The sequence below is a fragment of the Pleurodeles waltl genome, chromosome 10, assembly GCF_031143425.1.
Source record: "Pleurodeles waltl isolate 20211129_DDA chromosome 10, aPleWal1.hap1.20221129, whole genome shotgun sequence".
Lineage (NCBI taxonomy): Eukaryota > Metazoa > Chordata > Amphibia > Caudata > Salamandridae > Pleurodeles > Pleurodeles waltl.
In genome coordinates, this window is record NC_090449.1 from 841,494,280 (window position 1) to 841,513,862 (window position 19,583).

General features: G+C 48.2%; 1 protein-coding gene across 1 annotated transcript in view; it reads right to left on the reverse strand.

Moving 5' to 3' along the window:
* Positions 1 to 19,583, reverse strand: part of IGF2BP3 (insulin like growth factor 2 mRNA binding protein 3) — a 515,178-nt gene that overhangs the window by 74,396 nt on the left and 421,199 nt on the right. Inside the window, exon 13 of the mRNA XM_069211519.1 lies at positions 6,836 to 6,967. Coding sequence (XP_069067620.1) covers positions 6,836 to 6,967 — 132 coding nt within the window. The remainder of the gene's footprint in view (positions 1 to 6,835; positions 6,968 to 19,583) is intronic.

Consider the following 19,583-nt stretch of genomic DNA (forward strand, 5'->3'; position numbering starts at 1 on the left):
AATCCCCAGAGGCCAGGTGCAGAGGTAGGTTATCTGGTTTTCCCATAGACCAACATGGGGACATTGCGGTTGGAGAATGAAGAGGCAGGACCAGACCAGTAGAACCCAAGGGTAGATTCTGGGTGGAGAGGCCCTGTAAAAGAAGGGGACCTACACCCGTCCACGCAGGAGTGTTCAGGTGGGGCAGGAGCCAATGGCCACACTTTTGTAGCTGAAGATCCAGGTCGACAGTGATGGATGAAGTTCAGCTGCAGGTCCAGGAGCTACAGAGGAGTCCCTGAAGTCACCTACGAGCTGCCCCTCAATAGTCACCGGATTGCAGATGGGTCAGTGGTCAGGATGGCCACCAACAAGCAAATGCAAGAGGAGCTGTTGGACTTTTGCAGACTATGGAGGACCAGCAAGGTCTTGGGGAACTCAACCCTTGAAGGGGAGCCCGGGCTGACCCTAGGAGACCAAGCAGAAGCAGTCTGAGCCCCCACAAGCAACCCACTGGCAGCAGGCATAGTAAGTCGCAATGAGGCCCGGTCACCACACATGAAAAGGAGTCCCATTTTGCCCAAGCACCAGAGGAGACTGTCCTTGTAGAGGCAGAGTGCTGGGGCTACTTGGAGCCTGAAGATCCCTCGGAGCAGAAGCCAACAAGCCTTGGTTGGTGCAACTGTCACAGTGCACAGGGATTATGTCCCAATGGCATAGGCAAGGGCTTACCATCGCCCGCATTGGAAAGAAGGCAGAGAGGACCCAGGGGATCCCTCAGAACCACCACCTGCATTAGAGAATCTTCGCAGATCTTGAGGACAGAAGATCCCATCAGCCGGACATCGTTGCCTTGGGTGCCTGTGGATGGAGGGAAATTAATTGTTCATTCCAAGGGAGATTCCTTCTGTTTTTTGGTGCAGCTGAAGTCTTGCCCACCCCATAGGATGCACAGTTGTGGAAATGTTGCAGATTGCCGACAGGAGCCACAGAAGCAATGTTGCAAGAAGAAGTCTTCTCAGGCGATGCAGTCTTGTTCAGTTCCTGTGTTGCGCCCAGCAGCAGTTACAGAGGCCAGGAGCAGATGTGTTTGCAGAGAGGTCCAGGTGGTGTCTTGCATGACGAATCCGGGGACCCACCCTCAAGGGAGTCCCTAAGTAACCCAAAAAGGGTGTTTGGTCACTCTTTGGAGTGACAACCTATCAGGATGGGTCTCTGACGTAAGCTACCTGGCGTACCCAGTCAGATGCTCCCAGCGACTTCTCCCCTTCTTGGTTTCAAGATAGCAGAACCAAACTGCCACCTGGAGGAGCTGTGGGCACCACCCTAGGAGTGGAGCTGGACAGGAGAGTGGACACTCCCCTTTCCTTTGTGTGTTTCATGCCAGGGCAGTGACCAGCGGTCCCTGGACTGGTGCAAACCAAATTAAGTAAGGACACTAACTGTGCCCTTCAAAGCAGTCCAGTGGCTTGGGAAGTCTACCCCTTCCCAGCCCAGTAACACCTATTTCCAAAGGAGAGGAGGATGCACCCCTCTCCTACAGGAAATTCTTTAATCGCTGTCTCCTGCTTGAGCAGGTCAAGCAGCAGGAGGGCAGAATCTGCGGAGCTGCAGCAGCGCAGGCTGCCCAAAGACACTGGAAGACAGGATCCTCTAAGGAAGCCCCAGGGTGCATGGAATCATGCCACCAATACTGGAATCAGTACTGGGGTATGATTCTGACATATTTGATAACAAACATGCCCATATTCGGAGTTGCCATTATGTAGCTAGGTGGCCAGTAGACAGCTAAAATGGCTTCCTCGTACTTACAAAGAACAGGGAATTTGAACTGGAATTTGTAGCAGCCCCTTTGCTCATGCAGGGGTGCCCACACACAGGTACCTGCCCCCTACCCTTTGTGCTGAAAGGGCCTATCATAGAGATGACTTAGTGACCAGCAGTTGAATGGTGCATGCACCTTTTTATGCAGGCTGCAAATGGCAGGCCTGCAGACAGTTTGCATGTGCTCCTGTGGGTGGCATAATATATGCTACAGACCATGGGGGACCCCTGGAGTTCCAATGCCCTGGGTACCCAAGTGCTAGCTACCAGGGACTTACAGGGGTACAAGACAACCAAATGTAGAGAAGCGAGCACAATCAGTGGTGTCCTGATTAGCAGGATCCTAGTAAAAATAGACGAACCATGCTGACATGAGACAAAAAGTGGGTGATCCCCCCAATGACCAGGAGAGGAGAGGTAAGTACCTGGTTTTCCCCAAAACCAACAGGAGGACTTTGGATAAGGATTATGCAAGACCCAACCAAGACTGTAAGAACCCAAAGGTGGCCACTGAGAGCAGGACCTGCAAAGGAAGGGGACCAAGTCCAGTTGACGTTGGAGTGTCCGGTGGTGGCAGGAGCCACTACCCACCCTTCTGTTGATGCAGGATCAGGTCGATGTTGGACGAAGACGAGCAGTGCAGCACAGGAGATGAAAAGGAGTGATGCAAGTGCTGCCGCACGTCAGCAGTGGAGATGTAGTTGGTCAGTGGTTCTGAAAACCACCAACATGCCTTGGCAAATGCAAGAGACTGAAGTTTTGCATGGCTAAAGAGGAACAGCAAAGTCCAGGGGGGCTCGTCCTAGGAGGGGAGTCTGGGGTGACCCTCAGCAGTTGGGAGAGTCACAAGAAGAGGAGACTGCCCCCAAAGGCAACACAGTGGCAGCAGGCATAGAAGTCACAGTGAAGCCCCCTCATCACACCTGAGGAGTCCTGAATCTCTGGAGCAGCAGGCAGGTGACTGCTTTGCAGGAAGGAGTGCTGGGGACCGTGGCTACACAGAGCCTGAAGATCCCTTGGAGGAGGAGCAAACAAGCCTTGGTAGCCGCAAGAGTCGTGGTGCACAGGGGTACTGTAATGCAAGGAGAGGCAAAGGCTTACTGTCCCCCAAGTTGGACAGCTGGTAGAGCGCACCACCTGTGATGTAGACTCCACACAGTTCAGGAGGAGAGCAGATCTACACAGCCGGTCGTCAATGCAGTTGGTGCCTGAAGGTGCAGGGAAGTGACTCCTTCACTCCAAGGGAGATTCCTTCTTACATCTTGTGCAAGCTGAAAACTCGCCGCCCTCAGAGGATGCACAGCTGGGGAAATGTTGCAGTTGCTGGAAAGAGCCGGAGAAACAATAATGCAGAGCGGAGTAGTTGCTGAAGTTGCAGATTGTCGGTTCCTGGAGGGTCCAGTTGCAGTCCCAGTGGCCAGAAGATGAAGTAAACACTGCAGAGGAGTCCTGCTGGAATCATGCACATCTAATCTGAGGACCCTATCCAAGGGGGAGACCCTAAATAGCCCAAGAAAAGGACTGGTCCCTAGCAGCATGACCACCTATCGGGAGGGAGCTGTGATGTCACCTGCCTGACCTGGCCACTCAGATGCTCCCATAGGCCTCTGCCCACCTTGGATTCAAGATGGCAGAATCATATGGCCACCGGGAGGAGCTCTGGGCACCATCCCTGGGGGTATTGATGGACGGGGAGCGGTCACTCCCATTGCCCTCGTCCAGTTACATGCCAGAGCAGGGACCAGTGGTTCCTGGACTGGTGCAAAATGGTTTATGCAAGGAGGGCACCAAATGTGCCCTTCAAAGCATACCGGTGGCTTGGGGAGGCTACCCCTCCAAAGGCATGTCATACCTATTTCCAAGATTAGAGGGTGTGGCCTCCCTCTCCCACAGGAATTCCTCTGTTCTGCTTGAGCTGGTCAAGCAGAAGGAGGGTGGCAGCAGTGCGGGCTGCTTGCAAAATAGTGAAAAACTAGTAGAAGTAATACTGGCGGTCCTTTAAGGAGCCCCTAGAGCGCATGGAATCATAACCAATAATGGCAACAGTAATGGGGTATGATTCTGACATGTTTCTTACCAAACATGCCCAGGTTCAGAGTTACCATTATGTAGCTGGACACAGGTGACCTATGCCCAGTGCATGGGTAAAATGACTTCCCAGCACTTACAAAATCCAGTGCAATGGAGCTCGTAGGGGACACCTCTGCTCATGCAGGAGCGCCCTCACACACAGCTGCATACCATGTACTAGGTACTTACAAGGACTCACCAGTATGCCAAGTGTGCGTTGTTCAAAGCCCTAGGCAACCAAATTTAGAGGGAGACTGCACAATCACTGGAGTCCTGATTAGCAGGATCCCAGTGAAAACAGTCAAAGCATACTGACAGCAGGCAAAACGTGAGGGTAACCATGCCTAAAAGAGTACTTTCCTACACTAAGCATTTGTTGTACTCACAGAGGCAATAAATGATACACACACAAAGAATAAATCTGAGACCAAACTAGACAAATACTTCTTTTTAAATAGGTTTCAAACCCAAGAACTTCATAATCAGGTAAGCACTTTTTCAATCAAACACTGTTCATATTTAAAAAAAAAAAAAAAAAAAAAAAGAAATCAACACTTAATACCATTCTCAGAGTTCTTGCACATTTGGTCCTTTTCTCCAGGTCCCAGGGGTGACAGATTAAGGAGTGTCCTTAAGTGTCTAGAAATCCAGCAGGGGTGAAACCAGGGCGGACTCTAGCTCAGGGAAGCCAGGGGACATCACTGGTACCAGTGACCCACTTCAGATTGATCATGGACGCAGAGGTTGTTGGAGGTGTTGGGTTTTCGCTCACCACAAGGCCACGGGAGAGGGGGCATGCATGCAGAGGTTGCAGGCAACTTGAGGGAGTACAGGAGGGGTGAAATCTGAGTGGACTAGGACTCTGGACAGCTGGGGAACATTGCTGGCACCATTGGTTGGCTTCACCTCGTGACATGGACATCGGGTGCAGAGGCCACTTTGGGTGTCCGGTTACTGTTCCAGAGGCTGCAGAGTTCTTTCTTGAGACTTTGTTGCAGAGCAAATTCCTGCTCACTTAAGTCTGAGTCTTTATGGAAGGCAGGCAGTCCTACTGGGTTTCATGGAGGCTCAGCTGCAGGACAAGTCGTCTTTTTGAGCAGTCTGTCAAGATTGGCAGGCCGGTGGGGCTTTTTACCTAGTCAGCAGCTGCTTCTTTTCCTCTTCTGCAGGTGAAATTCTTCTTTGTCCTTTGCTTCTTAGGTCGTCAAGTTGTAGGTTTCAGGGGTTCTGCCTAAATACTCAATTTAGGGGCACTGCAGGGAGTGGCAGGCGGTAGCCAATGGGCTGTCCACCATTAGGGTGACTACACCCTTTCTATGATCACTTCCGATGGGAAGTGGGCATAACCCTAACCCTAGAGGCCTAATTCCTTCCAAACAAGATGGAGGAATTTGAATGGTGGTCTCCACTTCAGCTTGTCCTCCTTAGGGGTGGGACTAGCATGAAGTGGGCACACCTCCTAATCTGCCTAATTGTCTCGCCTGTGCTGCCCCCAAAAGTGGGGACAGGACAGGGAGGCCGTCACTTCCACCATCTGGAGAGACCTGGGCCACATTATGAAGGCAGCCAGGTCTTTGAAGCTTCCCAACCTGGAATGTCCAGCCTGCCTGAATGAGGTGATAACACCCCCGCCCAGTGCAGGGTTTTGTTTCTGGCCCTCAAGAACTCTGGCTCTTACCTTGGAGGACCAGTAACGGGACTGTGGTGGCTGAACTGGTCAGGACCAGTCAATCTACCCACTAATAGCTGGTAGTTTTGCAGGGGGCACCTTCTAAGGTGCCCTCTTGGGTGCCATTGTTAAATCCCTCACTGGCATCAGTGAGGGAATATAAGTCTGAGATGTTTGATACCAAAAATCCCTATATTCAGAGAATTCATCATGTAGCTGGGAAACCCGTAGTGACTAGTGTCCAGCACATGTATTTAAATTGGCGTCCTTGATCACTTCCTATGTCTGAGAATCGACAGACATAGCAGGGGCATAGCTGCTCGTGCAGATATGCCCTCATATACTATAAAAATACACACTGCCTTAGGGCTGTAAGGCCTGCTAGAGGGATGACTTACATATATTGAGTGCAGTGCTTAGGGGACATGGCACAGGCTGTGCGCCATGTTGTGTCCTCAATTTTGGGAGCACCTTGTCACGCAGCTTACAATGGCAGTCTACATAAGGTTGGTGCTGGGTCCCTCAGAGTGGCACAAGTAGTGCTGCATCTCTGGGGGGCCCTCTTCAGTACAAATGTCCTAGGTACCAGGGGTACCATTTACTAGGGACTTACAGGGGGGCAGAAGGGCCTGGTCATTTGGTGATCAAGTGACCATGTGTCTTGTTTTAGGGAATGGATACTAGCACTAGAACCGGTTTAACAGAACCCAATGCACTTCAGTCAAAGTTGCATCTACAAACCAGGCAAACATTGTGGGGGTACAGCAACCAGAAACTAACTCCCTACACAGATGCATTACCTGCATGATGTGAAGTCTCTCCACCTCTTGGCTCAAGAATAATTCTTTAAAGAAAAACAACTTGGACAAATCTGGACCAAAACTAGATGGTGGGTGTATGCACAGCATGTGTATCTACAGCCATACATTCATCGAACACATGTTTAGGATGAGTGCCTTAAATATGTATTGCCTATTTCTAAAAAAGTAAAATAGAAGAAAATAAATGTTCACATAACTCAAGTGTTAATTAGAAAGTTACCACTTAGAAAGGGTGCAGTCCACAAACTCCACTTATACACACACTCACTACACAAGCCATCAGAATAAAACGGTGCAGGTAGTTAAAGGCACCAATGGTTTCGATATACACCAGATTTAAGAGATGCAAAGAGGTGGTGTGAGACATTACAGAGGCATCTTAAAGCGGCAAAATCAAACAGTACACTGACTACGGTGGGCATAAGACCTGCAAAATGATGTACTGTCATGCATTTTTCCTTTATACACTTACTGTTTTGCCTCCTTTGCCAATAACTCTTCCAGCAGCATACGACGGCACCTTAATGTGCGTTTCAAGTTTCACTTCTTCTTTAGGCCCAAAGAAATTTTCTTCTTTCAATTTTCCAAAGATCCTTCCTTGAGCCTGAAACGAAACAACTCGTGAGGAGATGTTTCTGGAAAATAAATACTGACCAACAGAGCAAAAGAATATTTTTTATTACATAGTAATAAAAGTTACCCTTTGAGGAATTCGAAATGAACATGTTTGGTACTAGCACATTCCGGAGCTAAATTCTCCCCCTTCAAAGATTTTACAACATGTTTATTTGTCCGTTCCGGAATGTTAAGGTAGAATTCTTGCTGCATTTCTTCTGATGATCTGCATCCACTGAAGAACAATGAAGCAAGCACATCAACTTCTGCACACCCTAAACATAATATGGGGCAGATGGCAGGTACCCTAACACCAACCTGCTGGTCAGAAGACCATCCTTGCTGCCTACCTAATGAAGTAATTTAGCCTCCAAGGTGTCTCCGGTGTGGGGAAACCTGTATGTTTATAACATTGTGATATCTCAACTGCCACTTAGGTAACATAAGTACATACATTTTAACCAACATTTGAAGAAAGACGGATTGTGAACATACATCTTTTGGTTTCATATCTCCAGATCTGCAGAGACAAATGGCAAAACCATAAGTTATCAAATTCTGCACTATAAATCTATACATGGTAGAATGCCTTCAGCCTGATTGAACTGTTGACCTCACAAAATTAAACAGAATTCTTACATTTCTCAGAATAAGATTTCTTCCATGTCTTCTTATACAATGGGTAAAGTGTACCGAGAAAACATTTAAAAAACAGGTACATTTAAACATCACTGGGTTACCTAGAGGTAGAAAAATAGGATTATGAAGTGATCTCATTCATAAGTCCTTCGGTTACTGACATTAACTCCAACAGCAATGAATCCAAAGAATTTCATTTTCTGTGACGGCAATATTCGAGTGAATTTACTGAAACTTGTATACTTTAAAAAATGAAGATTTGGAGTTGTGAATGAAATTCCAACTACAAATATACACTCAAACACGGTTTGCTTCTGCTGAAGTATAGGAGATGGCTAAATAATCTGATCATCAGCAGTGAGAGATAGTGGCTGGGCTGCTTGTATGTTTAAGCTTTTCTTTTGTAGGTTCAAAGCAGAAAAGGAAGGCAGTCAGTCACCTGTGGAGATCCAAGTAAAATAATAAAACAAAAGTTTAGAAGCATCAAAATACTTACTCTAGAGCATGATAATAATCATGGCTGATCTAAGAAGGACAAACCCTTAAGGGACTTGAGAGCTTTGAAAACTTAAAAAGTAGGTCCTGGTTCCATAAGACTCAAAGAAAAAAAACAATGACACGTTACCATACGATTGCATGTTCTAAAATAGGAGGCATTAGTTGCTGCTTGCGTCAAGCCAACACCTTGCAATTTGTGTGTACACGTCATTGTAATTTTGCAAGAGACAGTACACTTTATATTAAACGAAAGGTAGATCAAATAGAGAGGATATCCAATTGGACTTTCTGAAAATGATGTTACCTTTTAAAACCAATTCCTCTGAAAAGTTATTCACTGCTCTTGTAGCATATACATTTTGTTAATAATGTGGATGAGGATTGTCTTGCTATTGCTTGCTGTCCAGTATTAATGAATGCTTACCTATTGCCCAGAAAAATAACAGACTTCCATCTGACTACACCTTAATGCCTAGAAAAATCAGATCTATTCAAAAATTGTCCTCATAACCTCTTAGTGATCCTTTTTCCACGACTGCAAACACAATCCACTGCTTTTGAAGATTAAAGAGGGGGTGGCGATGAAACATGCAAGTTGGGATTGGACAGAAGCAAAATTGGGTAGACTAATCAAATCAGCCTTTGGCAGGAAATAATCCCAGAGCACATACATCATTCTCAGGAATTTAAAAACTTTGTTAAAAAGTGCCCTTAGGACTATTTAGTGGAAAGGAGATGTATGTCTTAAACATTGAAAATATGTCCCTACAATATATGCTATGAACTGAAAAATTGTCGCATAGAAATACCATAGCCTGCTTCTTTTCATACCTGTTGTGTGCATGTGAATCATTTACTAAATCTGCACTGGAATATTCACAACTCTGTAAAACGTCATTTCCTACTCGTTTTCTAGGTGCTCTGAATTTCATCCCACAAGATAATTACTTGATTTCATAACTGCACCTACAAGCTTAAAGTATCAGGCAGGTCATTTTTGTTTGACCTTAGTTAACACGAGATGCTACCTCACTTCCCAATTATTTGTTTACATTTGGGGGCTACATGGCTCCACAGTTCCAATCATAAACAGCCCCTCAAATTTGTCCTGTGTACCCTGAGAAAATGAACATGGTGCATGGCACCTACTGTCATAAAGTTCTTGACATCTAAATGGTGAGGACTTCTTTAGTTAAGATACCTTTACCACCTCTGGGGAACTTATCACCCCACCTGCTTAGAGGACACTCCATGAAAGAGGTCACATTGCCCTATTTGAGTTAGTGGATGTGTGACACCCACTGTATACGTGGATGTCCTGTAAGCCCTATACACTCTAAAGAAGGTGGAAAGGACATTCTCCACATTCACAGGTGTCCCACATCTGCCAAACTCTACATAAGGTCCAAGGCCTCCCTCTTCGAACGCTCTTGTGCACCATTAACAGCCAGGGGTCGCAAAATGGTTAACAAACAGGTATGCTCACTTTATAAAGTTTGTTTTTGCTCATGTAACTGGGTGATTAAGAGAATTCATATTCTACTATTTTAACACTGTGCAACACATAGCGTACTATTAAGGAAAGAATTGTTGGCTGTTTAACTGCAGGGGTTTTTCAGTTGGGTACATCGACCTTATGAGTGAAATGACTGGCAAAACAATTCTCCAAAAATGTGGAATGAAACTGCAAGTTCACATTCAGGAAGTTGTGAAGGAGTAACATCCTGTCTTTTCATGCAAGTTCCACTTCATTATTAGTGGGCAGGTGTATAGAATTCTGGAGTTCCCATGCAAACTACAGTTGGAAAAATATGCGCCAACTAGTGCTATATTGTCTAACATATATTCTCAAAGAACAAGTTACTTACCTTCCTTAACGAATTATCTGGTAGATGCATATTTTAATTGTGGATTCCTTACCTTAGAATTTCCCTCAGGCGTCAGTCTGGATCCAGAGATTTTTCATCGAGCAGTACCCTTGTGCATCATTAGGTGGAGTCGGTCATCTCCGTGTCTGTCAGTGGCGTTATGGTCACGGGTTGTATATAGACGCCACCCCCATGAGCTGAAGTCAATTTCTTTTCACGACTTTCCACGCCTGAAGAACACTGACACTGGTGCACCAGAACTAGGGCCCACGGAAGGGATTTCCCTGTCACTAGAAATCAGTTCGCAGAGCAGGAAGGACGGGTGAATCAGTAAGGAATCTGCAACTATGACTAACAGATAACTAGTTACCGAAGGCTAAGTAACTTGTTCATCTGATAGAGACTTCTAGTTGTAGATTCTTTACTTTAGAATAGATACCCAAGCACTACCATCCCCGGAGGAAGGTCTGCAAACCAAAAATCATACTAGGAAGTCCTGCAGGACCGAACGGGCAAAGTGCCTGTCCCTTTTGACCCAACTGTTCAAGCAGCAGTATCTGGTGAACGTGCGCAGTGATGCCCATGTTGCTGCATGACAGATGTCCAGGACTGGAACTCTGCGTGCTAATGCAGTGGTTGCAGCTGTTGCTCTGGTAGCATGAGCACGCAAACCGTCCGGGGATTGCTTCTTAGCCAATGCATATCACAGTTTAAAGCAGAGAACAACCCACCTAGAGATGGTTCTCTTCTGCACTGCCTGACCTTTCATCGCACCCACATAAACGACAAAAAGTTGATCATCCACCCAGAAATTTTTTGTATGATTGAGGGAGAACGCCGATGCTCTTTTTGGGTCCAGGTGGTGGAGTCTCCTCCTTAGCAGGACGTGGGGGTGCATAGAAAGTAGGCCAGGTAAAGGATTGGCCTACATGAGACAAGATAAAAAGGAAGCCCAAGTATGAAGCACCACCTCATCAAGATGGATGGAAATGAAAGGTTGCTTCGAGGAAAGGGCCTGCACCTCACTCACTCTGCAAGCAGAGGTGATGGCGACTAGAAAGGCTCCCTTTAAAATAAGAAGCCAGTGGACAAGTATGAAGTGGCTAGAAAGGAACACACATCAAGAAGGTTAGACACAAGTTCAAATCCTATTGGCACATTATGAACAGAGAAGGCGGAAACATATGGGTAGGACCCTTTAGAAATCTACCAACAATGGGAGATTTAAACAAGGAGGGTTGATCAGGCAATCTGAGAAAAGGCGAGTGTAGGAACCTGCTCTGTATACACTATATCAAAATGAGGCTTCACAGAGGCTAAAGTATATAATAATGATGCTCTCTTTTGCAGTACTATGGTCGTGCTATTAGGCTTGTAAGAGGGTAGTGCAAAGCATTTGTTGTACACACCCAGGCAATAAATGAAGCACACACTCAATGACTAACTCCAGGCCATAGAAACACAAGATTTAGTTTGCAAGTAAGCACATTTGCAAGTAAGCAGCAAGCACATCTATCAACACCACTGTTTCAATTTTGCAAGTTAAACGGTTTTCAAGAAGATAACAGATATCCGTTTTTTAAAATTGACAGTCAATTTTTTAAAGACAGTTCTAGGGTGGAAGAAAAGTTAGTACAACTCCGAGGTAAGTTTAAAGGCTAATCGATCCAGTCTCTGGGGGTTAGGATGTCTGCAGTTTGGGGTTCAAGTCAACCCCAAACACCCACCCACCAACCACACAGGGCCAGCTGGGTGCAGAGGTCAAAGTTGCTGTAAGTTTTAAAATGGGCTCCTATGGAGACTGAGGGCACTCTGAATTGGATCTGCCAGCAGGTAAGTACCCATTTCTTCCGAGGGCAGACCTGGCGATTTAAGAAGAACCAAGGGTCGCAAGTATGCTGCAGGCTGGGTAGAGCGGGTCAGTTCTGGGAAACCACAGGTTGGACAAGGAGGAGGGCCATCTGCTGCACGTTGCTGCACTGGATGTCCAAGGCCAGGAGGCTGCGGGTGCAGGGTACCTTTTGGCCTTGTTTATCTTTGCCTGGATCTTACACGGGCAGGGGGTCCTCTGAATTTAGTTTGCAGGTGTTGCTGTGGTGGAAAGGAGGGGTCAACCCAGGGCGGTCACTAGGACAGAATCACCAGGGGCCAGATCCAGACCGTTGGGGCACCTGGACATGGGCTGTGGGCATCGTGTGCAGAACTTTGGGATCTGGGGAGCTTCTGGAGTGCTTTGCTGGAGTTTCTTTCTGTACAGGGCCGCTGTCAACAGGAGATCTTGGTCCTCTGATGTGCAGACAGTCCTCTTTGGGCTTTTAAGAGGTAGCTGTCCTGCAGGATGTGTCGCCTTTATGTAGGGGCTTCGGAAGCTAGAGACTAGTTGGTAGGGCTGCTGCGAAAGCAGTTGGTGTCTTCAGTCTTCTCTGCTGGGGCTCAGCTTAGAAGTCCTTTCTTCTGGTTGTCATCTTGAGGTCATCAGGAATCTGATGACCTAGGTTCAGGGGAGATCTTAAATCCTGGATTTAGGGGTGTTACAGGGTTAGAGGGCTACTGCCACCGAGGGCGACTACACTTGTCCAGTGTCAACTCCAAGGGAGGGGGAACACAGATCTAACCCTACTGGTCCATGTCCTCCAAATAAAGATGGAGAATTCTGCAAGGAGGGGATCACTTCAGCTTTGGACACCTTAGGGGTGGTGCTAGCTGAAGTGGTCACTCCTTGTTTTTCCTAATCCCCTCCTCCCCAACTTGCCGCCAAAAGTGGGGCTTTGTTTGGGAGGTGGGCATCTCCACTAGCTGGAGTGCCCTGAGGCACTGTAACAAGAGGCCAGAGCCTTTGAGGCTCACCACCAGGTGTTCCAGTTCCTGCAGGGGGGAGGTGTGAAGCACCTCCACCCGGAGTACAGGCTTCATTTCTGGCCACAGAGAGCACAAAGACTCTCAACCCCATGTGGCAGGAAGTGGCTGCACTAGAAGTTTGGTCTAAACACAGAGGGCATCTCGAAGATGCCCTCTGGGTGCATTATTCAATAAATCCAACACTGGCATCAATGTGGGTTTATTGCGCTGAAAAGTTTGATACCAAACTTCCCAGTCTTCAGCAAGGCCATCATGGAGCTGTGGAGTTCATAATGACATACTCCCAGACCACGTACTAAGTATGGCCACACTGCACTTACAATGTCGAAGAATGGTCTTAGAGACTGTAGGGCATAATGATCATGCAGCTCTGTCCTCACCTGTGGTAGATGCACCCTGTCTTAGGGCTGTAAGGCCTGCTAGAGGGGTGACTTACCTATGCCACAGGCAGAGGTTTGTGGGCATGGCACCCTGAGAGGGGTGCCATGTCGACTTTCTCTTTCTCCCCACCATCACACACAAGCCTCAATGGCAGTGTGCATGTGCTAGGTGAGGGGTCCCCAGGGTGACATAATACATGCTGCAGCCCTTGGGGACTCTCCTTGGCCACAAGGCCCTTCGTACCATGGATACCTCTTACAAGGGACTTAACTGTGTGCCAGGGGTGTGTGCGAATTGTGGGAACAATCGAACAGTTTTTGGGAAAGAACACTGGTGCTGGGGCCTTGTTAGCAGAATCCCAGCACACACTGTCAAGTCAGCACCAATATCAGGCAGAAAGAAAGGGGGTGTGATACCATCCCAAAAAAAAGGGGCACTTTCCTACAGCGAGATGGCAGACAACCCTGGAGGGTGTCAAGAGCAGAGCCCTGCTGGGACAGCGAAAGAACCTCAGACACGGGGGGCTGTTGTCAACAGACTTGTTTGTACACCATGCCACAAATTTGTTCCAATGACAGCTGTATATACTGTTTTGGTCAAGAGACTCTTGGCTGCCAAGATAACGTTACAGACTTCAGGCAGAAAGTCAAAGGCCGTCAAATGCCCTTGCTCAGTATACAACCAAGGCAGCGGAGACTGGACAGGTTCGGGTGGGGAACGGTCTCCTGCTTCTGCAACAGAAGATCCTCTTGAAGAGGCAATCTGACTGGAAGATCGATGGCCATGCTCAAGAGCTCAAGATACCAAACTTTTCATGCCCAGTCGTTCTTGAGAAACCAGGAACTCTGGGCAGAATTTGTATTGGCTGAAGTAGTATTGGCTGAAAAATAGAAAGGAGGCCTGAGTTCCCTTTGGAATGAAAAGCATTTCTGAGCAAGTTCCACCCCGAAAACTCCTGTGTGCAAGACACCTGACATTCCGCGTTCTCTGTGGTGGCGAACAGATCAAACCAAAGTTCTCCCCACTGCTGAAAGAGACCTTACACCACCTACTGATGTACACCTTGACTGGCATTGACGAGTTAATCTGCTCTGGCGCTCAGAGGCAGACAGATGTTGAACCACCAGACATGCCCTGATGTTCCAGCCATGTCCAGAGGAGCAGAGCCTCCTGACAAAGGGTCCACAACCCCACCCTGTTTGTTGCAATACCACACGGTAGTGGTGTTGTCTGACCACCTGCACCGCTTTCCCTTTGAGAAGGAAGAAATGCTTTCAACTGTAGCCTGATCGCCCTGCGCTAAAAAAGATTAATATGGAGGTGGGTCTCCGCCAGAGACCAGAAGCCTCTGATTGCTGCCTCTCCCATTTGACCATCCCATCCCAGGTCTAACACAATCTGTCACTATTGTCAGATCCGGTTAGGGAAGGGAGAGGGATCTGCCTCTGACCCAATCTCAGTTAATTAGCCTCCACTACAGATCTTGCACAGTTACCTCTGAGATCTGGAACATGTTGTAGAGATGCCACTGATGCTGCACCCACTGGAACTTCAGGCCCACTGAAGAGCCCCCATATGCCATCTGGCACGTGTCACCAGCAGGATGCAGGAGGCTGTGAGGCCCAGCAGCCTTGAACATTCTCACTGAAATCCAGGAGAAAGGCTGAAACATCGGTATCATAGCCTGAATATCCTGGACTCGCTGCTCAGGAGCATAGGCCTGAAACTGCACTGTGCCCAGAACAGCTCAGATGAAAGGAAGCATCTGAGAGGAAGTCAGGTGTGACTTCTGCACGTTTCTAGTGAACCACAAGGAATGCAGAAGGTCCGCCGTAGCCTGGAGGTGGGAGACGACAGCCTGGGGCAATCGCACCTTCTACAGGCAGTTGTCGAGGTAAGCAAAGACTGAAAACCCCAACCTGTGCAGATGAGCTGTGTCCACCGCCATCACTGAGGCAGGACAGGAATATGAAAATAAGCGTCCTGCAAGTCTAATGCTACTGTCAAGTCTGAGTCCAGGACCTGAGCCAGAGTGAGCATTCTGAACTTTTTCTTGAGGAAGAGATTGAGAGGCCGGAGGTCTAGGATAGGACGTAGGCCCTTGTCTTTCTTTGGTACCAGAAAGTAGTGGGAATAATCACAACACACTTCTGGCACAGGGACCTTCTCTGTTGCTCCTTGGCTAAGAGAACCGTAATCTCCTAACAGAGAAGTGCCCAGTAATCCTCCGAAATTCGTTCACAGGATGGTGGCATGGGTGGAGGGGTAGTCTCAAGGGGGAGGGAGTAACCCCTTCGGGCTATCTGCAAAACCCACCTGTCCGACGTGAAGGATTCCCAGCGGGGCAGGTGATGGCGAATCCTGCCTGACTGGCCTCTGATGGGTAACTGTAGGAAAGTATCTCTTGACAGTCACCCCCCGCCCCACACTTTCTTTTGTCTTGTTTCTGGTGTAATTTTGACGGAAAGTGTGAGCAGCGCTGCAGTGGATACCCTATCTCCACTGGAAAGCACTGGCCACCTGACACTGTGTTAACACTGCACCCAGCCACACTTGTGCCGCTGAGGATGCAAGTTTGGTGCTAACTTGTGGCCTTCCAGTACTCACCTTAATCCCCGGAGACTAACCACTGCCACCGCTGGTACTTGACCTGCGAGCAGCGCGTCAACATCCCCCAACAACCTCCACTGACTAACAGTGGTCACCAAACTCAACTTCAACCTCTACACCCAACTGCCCCCATTCCGCCGTGGGTGCACCTTGGGTACCAACCTCAACCTTGCCCGGTGCTAGTCTAAACCCCTGTAGACTGGGACCGTAGGCCATGTAATTACCTGCAAAACTGCATCTTTGTTTCCCTCCATAGGTTAACATTGAAGATTCTGAAAATTGCACTGATGATTTTTGAAACAGCAAAGTATTTTTACTTAGAAAATTGCTTACCTTATAACAAAGTTGTAGGAAAATGCCAATGTTGGCATGGTCACCCCCACTTTTTGCATAGTGCCGATGCCAGCTTTGATTGGAAGTGTGCTGGGACCAATCTAACCAGGCCCCAGCACCAGTGTTCTTTCCCTAAAACTGTACCTTTGTTCCCACAATTGGCACAGCCCTGGCACACAGTTAAGTCCCTTGTAAAAGGTACCCCTGGTAACAAGGGCTCTGTGGCCAAGGAAGGTACCTAAGGGCTGCAGCATGTATTATGCCACCCTCAGGGACCCCTCACTCAGTACATGCACACTGCTTTGCAGCTTGTGTGTGCTAGTGGGGAGAAAAGACAGTCGACATGGCACTCCCCTCAGGGTGCCATGCCCACAAACCACTGCCTGTGGCATAGTTAAGTCACCTCTCTAGAAGGCCTTACAGCCATAAGGCAGGGTGCACTATACCACAGCACCATAGCGGCTACACTGAATACTAGGAAGTTCGGTACCAAACTTCTCAGCACAATAAACCCACACTGATGCCAGTGAGGGATTTACTGAAACATGCAAACAGAGGGCATTTTTGAGATTTTCCCTGTATGTTTGCCCAACTGCTAGTGCAAGGCTGAACGGTCTGTGCCAGCCTCCCATTTCCAGACAAGTTTCTGACCACATGGGGTGAGTGCCTTTGTACACTCTAGTCAGAAACAAAGCCTGTCTTGTGTGGAGGTGCTTCACACCTCCTCTTGCAGGAACTGTAACACCTGGCGGTGAGCCTCAAAGGCTCAAGCCTGGTGTTACAGTGCCCGAGTGCACCCCAGCCAGTGGAGATGCCCACCCTCCCCTCACCCCCGACGAGACCCCACTTTTGGCATCAAGTCGAGAGCTGAAGTGACCCCCCCGAGAAATCCTCTATCTTGCTTTGGAGGATTAGGACCAATAGGGATAGGGATGTGCTCCCCTCCCTTGAGGGAATGGGCACAAGGAGGGTGTAGCCACCCTCAGCAACAGTAGCCATTGGCTACTGCCCACTGACCCGAACACACCCCTAAATTTAGTATTTAGGGGCAGCCCTGTACCCAGCTCTTCAGATTCCTGACGACCAAGAAAGGACGACTGCTGAGCTGAAAACCCTGCATAGAAGAGAAGGAGACAGCAACTGACTCAGCACCAGCCCTACCAGCCCGTCTCATGCTTCAAAAAGCTGCAAGAAAAGAGACAATGCGTTCTGCAGGACCAGGACCCCTGAAAAGCCTCCAGGGAACAGCTTGCATAACCGAGGACCAAGAAACCCTTGTGGACAGCAGACCTGTCCAAAAAGAAACCATCTTTAAAAGGACTCTCATCTCACTCCAGAAGCGTGAGGCCAACTACTCCGCACCCGACGCCCCCGGCCCGTGTCCAGAGAAACCAACTAGCCAGAGAGGATCACCAGGCGATGCCGTGTCCACCCTGGGCTGACCTCTCTACATCCCCACGACGACACCTGCAGAGGGAATCCAGAGGACCCCCCCTGACCGTGACTGCCCAGGACGAAGATATCTGTTGCCTGGAGAAGCACTGCACCCGTAGCCCCCAGGCCTAAGAGAAACCGACAAGTGGTGCAGCAACGACCAGCAGGCGGCCCTCACCCAGTCAGTGGCTTGCCCGAGACACACCCCCCCCCCCCCCCCCCCCCCCAAAACACCCAACACCCCAGCACCTAAGTGACCCCCAGGTCCCTCCAGAGAGTTCTATTGAGAACCGGACGGTTTGCACACTGCACCAGACCTCGAGTACTCCTCCAAACTCCCCTGGTCTGCCCTCCAACAACACAGGTACTTACCTGCAAGCAGACCGGGACCGGAGCACCCCTGTCTCTATAGAGGCCTATGTTATTTAGAATTCTGTTAAGCTCTGCACCTAACTGGCCCAGTGTTGCTGGTGCTGGGTGTTTGGGGTTATCTTGAACTCCCAACGGTGGGCTACCTTTGCCCTCGAGATTGAATCCGTAAGTTTGTTACTTACCTCAAAAAATGTACTTTACTTACCTCCCCAGGAACTGTTGAAAATTGCAGTGTCCACTTTTAAAATAGCTTTTTGCCATTTTAAAGAAAACTGCATATTGTTGATTCCATTCAAAGTTCGAAGTATTCCTATGGAAAGTAACTTTCATTTAATGTACATATCTGCTAAATGAAGCTTGCGGTTCTAGAAATAAATTTACAAAATAATATTTTTCTATATAAAAACCTATTGGTCTGGAGTTAGGTTACTAAGTGCGTTTTCACTCATTGCTTGTGTGTGTTCAACAAATGCTTAACACTACCCTCTAATAAGCCTAACTGCTTGACCACACTACCACAAATAGGGGCAATAATAGATAATACTAATGCTCTGTCAATCCTCTTGGGGAGCCCCTGGACTTTGTGCACACTATATCTCATTTTGATACAGTATATACAGAGCCAGCTTCCTATAAAAGTTATTTGATTCAAAACATAAAAGCAACTGTTATTTTTCTAAATTGGCCTCTGATTTACTCTTTGTGTGCGTCTCATTTATTGCCTCGGAGTACAACAAATGTACTAAAAGAATCCTTGATAGGCCTAGCTTCGCACCCACCCTACCACAAATAGAGCTCAAGACCCATCTATTTCTTCCGATGCTTATCTTTGGGGAGCCACTGGACTCTGCACAGTGAACTTAATTTTAGTACACTATATCAAAAGCCAGCGTCCTAAAGGAAGTGTCAGACTAGGATGGTTTGGAGGCTGCAGGGGAAGAGGTGGTGAACTAGGCCGGCCGCTGGCCCCCGACCCACGATATTGGATCCCACGTCCCCTGCCACACAGAGGCTGGGCAGCATGCGCAGCATGGTGACTGGAAGGAAAGGGACCTGTTTGGGTGCCCCTGCCGTAGCCACAAAAGGGGCGAAAAGCAGACTCAGGGGGGCAAGGGGCAGCTGCGATGACCAAGGATTGAGCCATAGCCCGGGACTCCTTAAAGTGCTTGAGCGCCGAGTCTTTGTCTCCAAAGAGACAGGTGCCATCAAAGGGCATGTCCATAAGCGCAGCTTGGACATCCCCCGAAAAGCCAGACATTCTCAACCAACTGTGGTGTCTCAAGGCCACTGTCAATGCAATCAAGCAATCTACCTAGTGAGTCGGTCGTATCCAGTCCACATTGTATCGTCAACTTGGCTGCAACAGCTTGAGAGAGAATGGCCCGGGCCTCCTCTGGAACCTATGGTAGCACCTGCACAACCATGTCCCATAAAGTATGGGTGTAACAGCCCAAAAGACATGCGGTGTTCACAGACCAATGCCAGACAGGAGGAAGAGAAGGATAAGTTACTTACCAAACTCAAAGTCAAACACTGAATATTCCCACCCACGTGCGGGGATCCCAGAGCATATATAAACACATGTATAAGTATCAAATATATATGAAAAGT